Raw genomic sequence first — 14,449 nt, forward strand, 5'->3', positions numbered from 1 at the left:
CAGATCCCTGAGGCACACCACTGGTCATCGGCCTCCAACCTGACAAACAGTTATACAGCACTACTCTCTGGCATCTCCCATCCAGCCACTGTTGAATCCATTTCACTACTTCAATATTAATACCTAACAATTGAACCTTTCTAACTAACCTTCCGTGTGGAACCTTGTCAAAGGTCTTACTGAAGTCCATTGTATTCAAGCCCTGAAACAACGGTGGAGCATCTGTCACCTGTGAGATGGTCTTCCAAAGATCTACCTGGACATCCTGTAAATTCCTTGGTCACCAGAGTTGAATGCTTCTGATCTGAGATCCTCAGCAGCATGTGGATCTCATAGTTCCTCCACGGTTTTTGATTGGGGGTGACTCTCATAGATTTTCATAGAGTTACAAAGAATGGAAAAAAGCCCCTTTACCCAACTCATCACTGCCAACCAAGATTCTAATCTAAGATAGCCCATTTGCCCTGTTTGTCCCATAGGTTTCCTATCCATTTACCTGCCAAATGTCTTTTAAATGTTGTTGCTGTACTTGCCTCAACCACTTCATCTGGCAGTTTGCTAGATATATGTGTGAAGAAATTGTCCCTCAGGTCCCTTTTAAATGTCTCCCCTCCTATCTGAAATCCCTGTTGTCTATAGTTTTTGATTCTCTCTCAGCTGCATCTTGAACTCGTTAGCTTGAGAATGGCTTCTATAGACGCCGTAGGGCATCGCAACATTTCTTTCGGCAGGTCGGCTGCGCTGAGCCATCCCGAGCCGGAGGGGGCAGCAGCGAGCCTCCGATGGGTCTTCTCTTGTTCCCCACACGGGCAGGCTGATTGTTGGCAAAGTTGAGAAGGTGGCGGGAAAGCGGCCGGGAACCGGTAACCCTTAGCAACTGAGCCGGAGCGGCGGGCCTAGCTCTGCCTGCCCTGAATCGGAGCTTTGGGAGGGGTCCTCGGAGAGCCATGCAGGAGCGCTGAGCCGCTGGGATTGCTGGCCGCGGATATCATGAGGTGAAAACGGGTGCAGGATTCCCCCAGCGCATGATGGCTGAGGAGCTGTTCTGCCAAAGTGCCGCCGTGCTCGTGAAGTGCAAGGACTGTGAGGACAGGTGAGGAGAGACTGCAGGTCCGGTTCTGTTCGGGTCGAATCCACAGGCTGGCGGGCGGCCTGTTTCCCTGCTGGTGCTTTATCTCTGGACGTAAAGTTACCGAGCGCTCCGTAATTACCGGGGTCCATGGTGGCGACTGAGAGTGGAAGGCGCGATGTATATATGGACAGGATGAGAATAGTACGGGGCAGCTACCCGATACTCCCTCAACTCTCCCCTTCTCCATCTACTTTTTCTCCTCCTTCCCTCCATCCTACCATTTTAGGGTTTACAAGCCTTGCCCCACTAACCAGCCTGTCTTGTACTGGGTTGTTTTATTTATTTAACTTGACACTTTTCAGAAAGTTCCCTTGAAGTATGAAGAGGCCCGGAAAATGCTCGTAATTTCAGGGTGTTGGTTATTACCGAATCCTTGAATAAAAGAGAGATATTTTTCGTTTTTTTTTTGGAGGGGGAGGAAGAAATTTAAGTAAGGCTGTCCGTGAATTCCCTAAAAGAGATTTATTGTGCCCCCACTTTTGATTACGGCAGATTACTTAAGACTTCAAATCAGTTGTACAATTGATCTGCAGGCCCTATATTTCTATGTCAGCTGTACGTTCAATCCCCACTCCGGGGATGCTCGGTGCAAACATCAAGATTAATATTCTAGTGCAGTGTCGAGGAAGTGCTTTACCCGATAGAAATTCTTTTAGTGACCATGATATCTGAAGAACGGAAAATTAGAATTCCTGATTAATAAATATCCTTTGTACAATATCGAATAATGCGAGATTTTTGTGCACAAATTACTTGACAAGCTTCCGAAGTTTTAATGATTAACTTGATTTTTTCCATTCTTTGCCTTAAAATTCTTGACATTGTTCCAAGGTGCCTGACCTATGCGTGTTTTTTGTCTGATTTAAGTTTGCCTATAAATTGCAATATGTGAAACAAATGAATTGAGTTCTTGTGGCGTGAAGTAGAAAACCTTTGATAATAAACCAGCGTCGTTTATTTTCTATCTAATCTTGATTAAATGGGTTGATTATTGTGCTGCCAGAAAAATAATGGATCGATGTAATGTGCTGTTTAATGCCACAACATTGTGATAGGACGTCTGCAGTTATATTGGGCTTGGTGAATCTGCACCTGGAGTACTGGCTTCTTTATCTACTTCAAAAACAGTGCAACAAAAAAATCTGTATGAAAGGTTAAGGAGACTGGAGCTGTTATCTCGGGAAGAATGAGAAGAGATGGAATTGTAACATTTGACATTGTTACAAAAGATGTTTCTTCAGAGAGGTCTGAGAAGAGGACAGTATTGTTTAAGAGTAAGGAATAGGCCATTCAAAATTCTAAATCTGATCCTCAAATGAGAGAGTTCTTCATTCAAGAATGATGAACCTTCAGTTCATTCAAAACAGATTAGTACAAGTCTGGAATCAAGGGTTTTGGGGACAGGGAATCTATTAATCTATTGAACAGGATTTTCCTTTCATTAAAATGTATTGACTGTGGCTAATAAAATTATAGAAAATTAGCCATGATCTTACTGAATGGCAAAGCTGTCTTGAAGGTTTGGATGTTTCTATGGTTTGTCTGTCTCTTGCATTGAACTTGTTTTTGAATACTAAACTGTGGTACTGGAATGCTGAAGTGCTAGCAAATCAGAAGGTGACTTTTGATAGTTGAATCAATGCTGCTTTGAATTATGTCATTATGAATGAATAGTGAAATAGATTTGAAGAGGAGTTGCGTCACTGCTCAGTTATGGAAGAACTCAGCAGCATCTATAGAGGTAAAAGGTATCAATAGACATTTCAGGTACAGACATCTTGGTTCTTCTTCCCCATTTGCCCATCATCCTTTCCCCTATCTGCTTTCCACCTATCACCTATCAAGTTTCCCAGTGTATTACTGCTACATACTGTTGACAATCTTTCCTGTTCATCTTAATGCAGAATCTTGATCTGAAATGATAGGTTGCCTCCACAGATACTGCATGATTAGCAGTTTGTTTTTCTTCTGAGTTCCAGCATCTGTATTCTCTTTTGTCTTTTGGGTTCCACTTAGGTTTTGCCCTGTAATTGAATCTTGTACTTTCATCTTTTCCAGATACTTAATTTGGAAATGCTACAGTTTTTGTTCTCTGCCTTCCTCTTATCTTCTAACAGTCCTCAATAGAAAACTTGTAGAAATACTTGGGCAACATTTGTGGACTGGCTGTGAAGCTCTTTTGCTACCACAACAGATGCAGAGTGAACTGCTGAGTATTACCAGCATTTTCTATTTTAATGCCAATTTCAACTTGAGTATTGAAAATTCTATATAGAATGGATGTGGAGAAGATATTTTCTGTACTAGGAGAATCTAGGGCCAGCCTCCGAATAGAAGTGCATCCCTTTAAAACAGAGCTGAGGGAGGAATTTCATCAGGCAGAGAGTGGTGAATCTATGGAATTCATTGCCACAGACAGATGTGGAGGCCAAGTCATTGAGTATATTTAAAGTGGAGGTTGATAAGTTCTTGATTAGTAAGGGCATCAAAGATTCAGGGAGGAAGGCAGGGGAATGGGGTTGAGAAAGATAATAAATTAGCCATTATAGAATGGCAGAGTAGACTCAATGGGAAGAGTAGCCTAATTTGTTCCTATGTCTTGTGGATGATGGTAAAAGCCTGGTTAAAAACCAATTAAACTGCAAGTGATGAAAATTTCTACAACAGAAACACACAGTAAGTCAGGCAACATTTGTGGAGTATCATGAAGCTCTTTTTCTTACTCAGAAGATGTAGCGTGAACTGCTGAGTATTGTCATCATTATCTGTTTTAATGCCAAAATCCCAATTATGTGATTTATGTTTCTTTCTGTGTTTTTGCAAAGCAACAATAACAGCAGTTCAATAAAAAACATCCATTCCATTGATCTTAACACTTTCATTGTCAATCTGATTTTTATTTACTGTAATGTTATTTCACAACTGTGTAAGAAGTTGTCTTTCAAAGAGTATAAGTAAAGTCAATTCACTGGTGTCAGAGACTTTTGAGGACACTATTATTGACAAGTTCATTAGAAAGAAAATATAATGTAGTTGGCTATTCTTGTTCACCTTTGCTTTGAGGAAAGGACATTTCATTTATTTTGATCCTCACTCAATATGCAAAATTTGATATCCTCTTTAGGGTGCCTAGGTTTAGATTTTTTGTTCATGGGAACTTCTTATCTTCTAAAAAGAGTGGTGACCATGAGTTGGAAAGCTACAAAATGCATAAGCACATTATGACTTTTCCATTGAAGAGCACAATTAAGACCAGGGACTCCTTATGTCAGTCCATGGTTTTCAGTAAGAAAAATGTGATCTAATATGTGAATTCTGTTTTTCTTCATTACGTCCCTTCATCTATTGAACAGGATTTTCCTTTCATTAAAATGTGTTGACTATGGCTAATAAAATTGATTTTTTTCCTCTCAAAATTCAGTTTCTCTATTAAAGTTCCATCTTTTTAACCTTGCATATTTATAGAACAACAGCATTCTAATTACAGCCTTTCATTTTATGGGAACTGTTCTTGAATCCAGAGATTTCTGAAAAATATCTCTTTAGTTATCCTTTCAACCCTCTGGTTTTGAAGGATATCAAGTTCAGAGGATTTGATAGCTTTTGAAACTCTTGTTTTGTAAGTTGCTTTATTTTTAAAATTTTCTTCTCAGTGGTTTATTGATTTTGTATAATCTTCAGTGCATTCTTTTCATCTTACAATTAAGTGAATATAACCAATAATGTCTTTGCCATTTTGTTATCCTATTATATTATTAGTTCTCTAGACACTGTGTAAAGGACCCACTTACATCCTTTTAAAGCTCTTAGTCGATTATAGTCTGCTTTTATCTTCTAGTTTCAATCTGTTTGCTTCCACTTCATGGCTGTTAGTTAAAAAAATCGCTTTTGCTATTGTTTGACAAGATTGTGATCTTACTCTCAATTTACCTGATTAATGCTGGTTGTGCTACTTATGCAATGGAAATGCATGTTAATAAGAGTGACTTTTTTTAAAAAGTATTTACCAATTTGAACTTGGCTCAGTTAAGTCTACTGAGAAGCATGGAGATTTATGGTACAAAAAATGTTTTGTCCAACAGTTGAGGGAGGAGTGAATTGTTTCTAAACTCCAACTTTTGCTGTTTTTATGAAAAATGAAAGAAGATTGCAAGACTTGGTTAAAGGCATCACTTGAGTGTGCTTTGGATATGCTTGTACACCACAGTTTGGAAGTCAGGGATATACTGGGGATTAGAAGTTGCAACCAACCTCTCTCTGCCTCCTGATTGGATTTTTGATTTGAGGACTTCCTATGAAGTCCTGAGCTGTGAGGTAGATAAACTCCTTATGCGGCTTCTCTGGCATTATTATAGCCATATCTGGCCCATGTAGGGTGACCCCAATCATTTAAATAAAGTCTTTTATTGAAAAGATTAACTATTGGTTTATTTTTATTTTTCTCTTTATTTCTGTTCTGAATTAATAATAGCTTAATATGTTTTTCTTAAATAATCTATTTAATTTTTTTTAAATGCATGATTGGAGTTAAAGCTATGGGATACTTTGCCTGAAGGTCTCTCACACTTCTTGTGGGACAATTATGAGACAGAAGCTTTGGTTATTGTTCTGCATAGATGCAAATATGAGTCTGACAGGAGGATTCAATCAGTTACAATATGGCCTATAAAATTAGGGTTGGTACAATTCACTCATACAAAAGCATCCTTTAAGGAGGGGATAGGTGTATATGTATACATACCATGCATGTTGAATACCCGATTTTAATTGAACTTTTACAAAGGAAACTGAGCATAGGTTAAAAGATGAAATATTTAACATTGTTTACCTGTTACCTACTTGTGGCCACTTGTAATCTACTATTGATAGGCCTGGAAGCAAATTGTTTCTCTATTTGCTGTGGCATGATATTGAAATACTGAATGGAAATTAATAAATTGTGGAAACTGTGAAACAGTGGGGAAAGAGAAAAGGAAATAGATGAAATTGGATAAAGTGCTCTACTAGAACTTGAAAACCTACCTGACTCCAGGGATTCTTTGGATGACCAGAATTGGATTTGTTTCTTTTGCATTGTATATACATTGTGTTATACTTCCAAGCTATGTTATTCAAAACATAATCTTAGATTTATGGGATCACCAGGATCTATGCTGATTCAAATTGCAGGTTGCTGTAGTTTTACTGGGGAGAGATAAAAGTTTGATCCTGGAGCTCAAATCTCTTATCTCTTGTAAATCTTCTCAAGAATGTTTGATCTTCTTAAAACTGATAATCACAACTGGATGCATTATTCCAAGTTGTGAACTGACCAGTGTTTCATAAACGTACAAAATAATTTGGCACAGTCTGCTGTATCCTTCTGTAATTGTAACTGAATCATTTTTCTTCCTATAACAGTAAATGCACAATAGAAATGTGGAAGTAATTTAGGAAATACCTGCATTGGGTTCTGGATAGGTTTGTTCCTTTGAAACAGGGAAAGTGTGGTAGGGTTAAGGAACTATGATTAGGGAAATGTCGAGCATCTAGTCAAGAGAAAGAAAGTACACTTAACCTTTAGAATACAAAGTTCAGATAGGGCTGTAGAGAATTAAAAGACAGCCAGGAGGGAGTTAAAAATAGTCTTCAGAGAACTAGAGGTCGTATGAGAAGGCTTTGACAAGCAGGATTGAGGAAAATCTCGGCGTTCTACATGGATGTAAAGAACAAAAAGATGACTAGAGTGAAGATAGAACCATTCGGTGATAAAGGACAAAATATGTGCCTGGAGTCAGGAGATAAGGGAGTATTCACCAATGAAATCGCCCTTGACGAATGTAAGCTTAGCATAGAACAGGCCGATATGTCAACGTCAAAGAAGGGGATGCGATGGATCTTTGTGTTCTCACTGGCCACAGGAATTGTGCCAGAAGATTAGAGGGTGACAAATGTTGTTTATTTCTTCAAGAAAGGTAATAGGGATAACCATGAAAATTATAGTAATACATCATTGGTGGGCAAATTGTTGGAGAGAATTTTTAAGAGACCAGATGTCTGAGCATTTGGAGAAGTTAAGTCTGATTAGGAGTAGTCAGACATGTCTTTGTAAGGGGTTGATTGTGCCTCACAAGCCTGATTGAGTTCTTTGAGGATGTAACAAAAACATGTTGATGAAGGTAGGTAAATGACTTAAATAAGGATGTGGAAGGGTGTGTTAGTTTGCAGATGACAGGCAGGTTGCTGTGTCAAAGGGACATTGATAAACGTGGGGCTGGACTGAGAAGTGGCAGATGGGGTTCAGTGCAGAGAAGTGTGAAGTGATTCATTTTCAAAGGTATAACTTGAAGGTAGAATACAGAGTTGATGGTAGATTTCTTAACGCTTTGGAGGTACAAAGGGGTTTTGAGGTTTACTTCCAAAATTGCTGTCAAGTTGATAGAGTAGTTAGAAGGCGTGTGATGTATTGGCCCTCATCAGTTGGGGGATTAAGTTCAGGAGCTGTGGGTAATATTGCAGTTCCCTAAAACTCTAGTTAGACACACTTAAAGTATTGTGTTCAGTTCTGTTTGTCTCATTACAGGAAGAATGTAGAAGCTTTTGGACAGGATATTTACTAGGTTGTTGTCTGGAAATAGAAGGCATGACGATAAGATGAGCAGGCTTGGGTTTTTCTCCTTGGAACAAAGGACAATGAGAGACGACTTTTGCAGTCCAGGCATGGACTAGTGGACATTTGTAATCCTAATACAGCAGTGGCTGATCAGGACCCCTGGTACCACATGTGATACATTGATTATAATTGGACAGAGGTTTCTTATACACGCCTGTTTGATGTCTCCAGCAATGACTTGAAAGGTGTCGGAGTAGGCTGTTTTTTGTTTGCTGATAGCAGCACTCAGTAGCTAAAATGCCTGCTTAACATTGACTTTTGGTGGTATGTAAACTACGGTTAGGATCATGGAGGAGATCTCTGTTGGAAAGTAGAATGGTCGACACTTTAGATATTCTGGGTAGAGAACGAGCACGACGAGGCTGCTATGTCTGAGCACCACAAAGAGTTTATCATGAAACACAGGCCTGCACCTTTTGCCTTCTCCAAATCAGCAGTCTGGTCCATCCAGTGTATCAAGAAGCACTCTTTTTCTCACTGGCGTATCCAGTGTCTCCAGAGTAAGCCATTTATCTGTGAAACACAATGCAGCAATTCTTCACAGTTCCCCTGGAAAGCTATCTTGGCCTTAGGTCTTCAGTGTTATTTTCCATTGTCTGTACATTTGCAAATGAGACACTGCTGAAGTTTCATATTTTGATGCTAAGTCTGGTTTAGGGTCCTCCCCTCCTTCATCTCTTTTGACCATAGTGATACTTTAATCCACTTAAAGGTATTGTACCTGAATGCTTGAGAGTTAACACACTCTCGGATTGTGTTGGTCATCGATGCAAATGACACATTTCACTGTGTTTCAATGTACATGTGACAAATAAAGTTAATATCTTTAATTTGAAAAATAATTATTGCTGCTGTAATCGGTTCATTCAACTGTCAACCCTGTTGATTTGAACCATTACTGAATTTTCACTTAACTGAAATTGTGTATATTTGCAAAATTCATGATCGAGATGAGTTTATCTTTTTTACGTTGTATCCCATAACCTCTTGGTGCTATTATTTGAATTCTTGAAACAAGATTAAAATTTTCTTGTCCAAATTTAGATTGAGCACTGCCACCTTTATTGTTTAACTGAATTGTAAATGAATACGTGTATTCATTACTTCCTATTGTTTCCTTCTGTGAATTGGTGTAATTGGCTGATTTGGAATTGGGAGTTTTGACCTTAATTTCTCTGATCCATTTTATATTTGGGCTATTAAAAGGAAATTGGCATTTCTTGTAAAGAAAAATATATAAAACTCTGAGATTGAATGCAATTAAATCTTAATAGAGCAAGGACATGTATTAAATATGTTTGAGTTAAATGATTGTTGGCAATTTATTCCAGAAGGTACTACAAAAACTTTAGGAAATAATTATCAATCCAAGCATTTCAGGTTATGGTGATCCTGATATCTAGCATAGATTTGAACAAGTAAATAAGTAAAGGTAGCAAATGAATCATTAAATTAGTTGAATTACTGGAAGTGAAATTTCTTTAGATGAGTCATTAAACTGGGGCTCCAGCTGCTTTTATCAGCCAAAGTTTCAAAGAACTGGCAGTACCTTCTCCTGAAGCTTGGCCAGTGTGTATCCCTCAGTCACAAATAAAACCTCTTTAATTCATAACCAACTTGGCTGTGAGCTGAGTGACTGTCAGCTCTGCTGACATGTGCTATGAGATTAGTGTCAGTGTAGCTGAGACCTTTATTGATAAATCCAGAAGTTTTTTTTCTTTTACGTTTCCAATATTTCATGTGATTATACTATTTTCTGTTTTGATTGAGAATTAACAATGGGTGACATAACAATTTGGCTATTTTGAACCTCCTGCCTCATATTTAAAACTATTAAGTAAGATCATATGTTTTTTTGGACTAATATAACACCTGTGCAGCACCAGTCTTATCATGTGTAACTAGTCGCCACACTATTTTGAGAAAACCAGATTACACTTGGTGCTAGTAGGCCATCAGAAGGTTCTAGGTATCGGAAGGAGGCAGTGAATAGAGACCACACACTTCTGGAAATAAGATTTTGTTTACAAGAAAGACAATATGCACAAGATATTTACATGAACAAGAACAATTCAAAATTCAAACATCCTGTTTAGGTTCCAAATCTTAGATGTCAAACCACAACAAATTCCTTTTTAATTAGAATCAGTGATATTGATTAGAATAACCTTTGTTACTCCAATTTCTCTAACTAATTAGATCTAGTGTTATTCCCTATTTAAAAGTTTACAGACTAAACTTCCCTTTTTACTTATCCCTAGTTAGTTAGAAAACCAAATATAATTAATATTCTCAAGTATTATGGTGGACTTCAGTTTCAGCTCCAAGTTTAAATTCAAATTCAAAAATTATATATCTATACAGCTTAATTTCTTTCACGACCATTCTCCAACATCACAACTCTTAAAGTAAATCTCATTCAGTAACTTATCAAAGTCTTTGCCAAAAATAATCAGTTCTTGTAAAAAATCAAATTCAGATTCTTCGAATGAAAATAAACTTAGACATCCAACTGTATTGAATCCTCTGCGTCATTACACATTTCCTTCCCACACTGGTTCTTCAACTCTTGGGTGGCTTGCCATCATATTTCTTGGATTCGTTGGAATGAAATAGTTTATTATACACAGAAAGTTAATTCACAAACTTGTACAAAACTTGACCAAGTGCCTTAGTGTGATTTTACAGAACTAATTCCCAACTACACGATAGGGATTTTGGACACTGGTGTCTGCTGATATTTTCTCGTTATAGCTGTAGCTTCAATAAATCTTTTATCACTATTGTCTCTCCTCCAGGGGTTTCACCCTGAAGGTTTCAAGTTAGTAGGGTGAAGATGCTTACTACTAATTCCATTCTTAATAGTTCATGTCTTCAGCTTCTAATCGTGGCTGTGTTTCTTTGCTTGTCCGTCCTGTGTCCAGCCTGCCCCTTCCTTGCATCGTGTTTTTTTCAAATTCTCTCTTTTTTTAAAAATTGGTAAACCTCATTTTCATCTCTCTGCAGATAGAGCTTTCTAATATTATAATTTTGGGTTCACTTAACCTGGGTTACAACAACATGCTAAGATTCTGGAGGAGAAGGATAAATAGCTTTTGTAATACAGTATAACTGATAAAATGAGAACATTCAGATCTAAGGGGACGTGGACACATTTTATGGCAATCATGAAGAGGGTGGAGAAGAAATGCATACAGTTGCAAGAAAAAAGTTAGTAAACCCTTTGCAATAACCTGGTTTTCTGCATTAATTACTCATAAAATCTGATCTGATTTTCATCTAAGTCGCAATAATAGACAAACACAATCAGCCTAAACCAGGGCTCGGCAACCTTTACCACTGAAAGAGCCATTTGGACCCGTTTCCCACAGAAAAGAAAACACTGGGAGCCACAATACCCGTTTGACATTTAAAATGAAATAACACTGCATACAACGTTTTTTTTTGCCTTTATGCTATGTATAAACAAACTATAATGTGTTGCATTTATGATATCGATGAACTCCTGCAGAGAAAACGAAATTACATTTCTGCATGCAAATAAAACATTTTGAACTCCGAAAAAAAGACATTGGGTTGAAGGTTACTTTAAGTAAAATACTCAATGTCTATTTGAGTCCTTCTTGTATTTATGAAATACACTGAACTTAAATTGTCCGACAGCAGCAAACCAAAAATAACGTCAGCCAGCTGTCAACCTGAAAAATAAAAGGACTATTTCACTGAACAATGAAAAAATATGAATATATGTAAAATAATAGCCAATTAAAATATTTATCATTCTTGGATAATGGGATTTCTGCTCCTGGACTCAGTGCACAGCGTCTGCACATCAGGGCTGTATGACGTCACCTTCATCTTTACATAGGATCGCAAGCCGTCTTCTGTGAGGCGTGCGCGATGTTTGTTTTTAATAAAGTTCATGTTGGAGAACACCTGTTCACATACATATGTGGATCCAAAGATCGACAGGACTCCAAACGCATACTTTTTAATGTTTACATAAATGTCGGGGATAGCATTCCATGTTTTGAACACAAGTTTGTCCGGTTTGGGGAGGTTTTCAATATCACTCCATTTGTGATTCTGAGCAAGAACGGCCTTCTGATGGGTAACATCTTCAAGGTCTGCTGTCAAGCGTCTAAACTTGGACACCCATATGTCTTTGTCAGCTAGGTCGGCCAGTTCCATCTCAAGATTAGGTTGACTCACACCTGCCAATGCAGTCGTATTCAGTAGGGATGGATTGATGCTTAGGGGAGTGACCGGGAAGGATAATGTGTTTTTTTCCTCTCTGAACTCACAGAAGCATTTCCCAAACGATGTTTGCATTGCGATGATTGCAGAATGTAAATACTCCGAACTTATAATGTCATGAGCTTGTTTGAACTCTCAAATTGGGGAAGTGAGACAATGTGCCTTTCTGTAAATCTCTGGCAAGCACTGTCAACTTGCGCTCGAATGCCAAAACATCCTCCAACATGTGCAGGGCTGTGCGTCCTTTCCCCCGAAGAGCTGTGTTCAGAGTGTTCAGGTGCGCTGTCATGTCTACCATGAAGTGTAGCTTTTCCAGCCACTCCGGCTGTTCCAGCTCAGGAAAGGTGAGCCCTTTGCTTCCCAGGAATGTTTTCATTTCTTCCAGACACGCGACAAAGCGTTTCAGCACCTCCCCTCTTGACAGCCACCGGACTTTGTTGTGCAGCAGGAGATCAGAATATGCCCTTTCCAGCTCGTCCAGTAACAAACGGAATTGACGGTGATTTAAACTTTTTGCCATTATTTTATTGACAATCTGAATGACAACATCCATTACTTCTGTGCATTCCGGAGGAAATGTTTGAGTGCACAGTGCCTCTTGGTGCAAGATGCAGTGAAAAGTCAGCAGCTTTCTGTCCAGCGACTTCTGCAGTAAAGCCACAAATCCCTTGTGCGCTCCTGTCATACTAGGTGCCCCATGAGTAGCTACTGACACCAGGTGGGTGGTCTTTATTCCTTTGGCTCTTAAACAATTCAAGACAGCCACACAGATGTCCTCCCCCCGTGTTTGGCCTTTTAGAGGTATCAACTCAATCATTTCTTCCTGCGGCCTGGCAGAGTTTACATACCGGCAGAACAACGCTATTTGTTCAATATCACCTTTGTCTTTAGACTCGTCACAGGCAATCGAGTAGGCCACCGCTGAATTGATGTCTTTAATTTGCTGTCTTGTGATGTCTTCTGCCATTTTTATGGTTCTGTCTTTGACAGTCTTTGCAGAGAGGGGCATATGCCTGATTTTCTGCGCAATTTCACTCTTGTTTTTAAAGTCCGTGAATAGATTTTCTGAAATCTTAATGAAAGATTCTTTTATATATTCACCATTTGTAAACTGCTTCCCGTGCCTGACTATTTCCTGAGCGGTAACAAAACATGTAGTTGATTTTCCAGACTTCATCCACTTCTTGAAATGATTTTTCCTCAGATCAACCTTCCACATCAGTTCCGAAACGGCTTATTTTCTCTCATCTCCATCCGGATGTTTTTGAGCAAAGGCTGCGTGTTTATTCTGGAAATGTCTTGCGACTTTTGACTTTTTGTTGTTTGCTAGTTTCTCATTGCATATTAACTGGTAAACCAGTCTCGTCAGCAGTGAAATCAAATGAATCTGCCCACGTATCATGAAACGTTCTGTTTTCTTCAGTCACTTTTCTTTTTTTAGAATTCTCCATAGTTAGCCTACCTTGGATCGAAAAATTAAAGAAATCGCACACTGGCAGGTGTCAGGCATTGGCAGTGGTGACGTATATTAATAGCGACAAAAAGCACGTTTTATTAAGATTGTACAAGATCACCATAATCTTCAAATTTAGAATTACATTTCAAAAAATAACAAACTAACATAAAATACATTTTAATTAAGTACTCATCATTTATTTTCCAAAGCCACAGGGAGCCGCAGCATAGAGATGAAAGAGCCGCGGGTTGCCGACCCCTGGCCTAAACTAATAACAATTGTACTTTTCATGTCTTAATTGAACACATTGTTTAATCATTCACAGTCCAGGCTGGAAAAAGTTTGTGAACCCTTGTATTGAATAACTGATGGAACCTCCTTTAGCAACAGTAACATCCACCAAACATTTCCTGTTGCAACTGATCAGATTTGCACAGTGGCAAGGAGGAATTTTAGACCATTCCTCCCTGCAAAACTGCTTTAGTTCATCAATATTCTGGGATACTTTGCATGAACAGCCCTCTTCAGGTAATGCCACAGTCTCTGTGATTGGGTTAAGGTCTGGACTCTGACCTGGTCATTCCAAAACACAACTGTTTTTTGAAACCATTTTGTTAATTTATTCTCGTCTTTTGGATCATTGTCTTTTTACATCATCTAACTTTTATTAACCTTTGGGTGATGAACCACTACCCTGATATTCTCCTTTAAAATATCTTAATTCAATTTTGAATTCATTGTTCACTCAAGAATTGCAAGTTGTCCAGGCCCTGAGGTAGCAAAACAACCTCAAACCATGATGCTCTTTCCGCCATGCTTCATAGTTGGGATGAGGTTTTGGTGTTCATGTGCAGTGTTCAATGTACAATTCTAAACATTGTGGTGTACATTTCTGCCAAAAAGTTCAATTTTGTCTCATCTGTCTACAAAACAGAGCAGTGGTTTTCTCTGT

The 14,449-nt window shown here is 38.5% G+C and overlaps 1 protein-coding gene across 3 annotated transcripts in view; it reads left to right on the forward strand.

Annotated features, from left to right (window-relative positions):
• The first annotated feature begins 818 nt into the window (after positions 1-818).
• Positions 819-14,449, forward strand: part of sass6 (SAS-6 centriolar assembly protein) — a 46,733-nt gene continuing 33,102 nt past the window's right edge. For all 3 annotated transcript variants that reach the window (XM_059969882.1, XM_059969883.1, XM_059969884.1), the window contains exon 1: positions 819-1,093. In XM_059969882.1, the coding sequence (XP_059825865.1) occupies positions 1,026-1,093 (68 nt within the window). In that variant the 5' untranslated portion in view covers positions 819-1,025. The remainder of the gene's footprint in view (positions 1,094-14,449) is intronic.

This window comes from Hypanus sabinus, chromosome 5 (genome assembly GCF_030144855.1).
Source record: "Hypanus sabinus isolate sHypSab1 chromosome 5, sHypSab1.hap1, whole genome shotgun sequence".
In the NCBI taxonomy this organism is placed as follows: domain Eukaryota; kingdom Metazoa; phylum Chordata; class Chondrichthyes; order Myliobatiformes; family Dasyatidae; genus Hypanus; species Hypanus sabinus.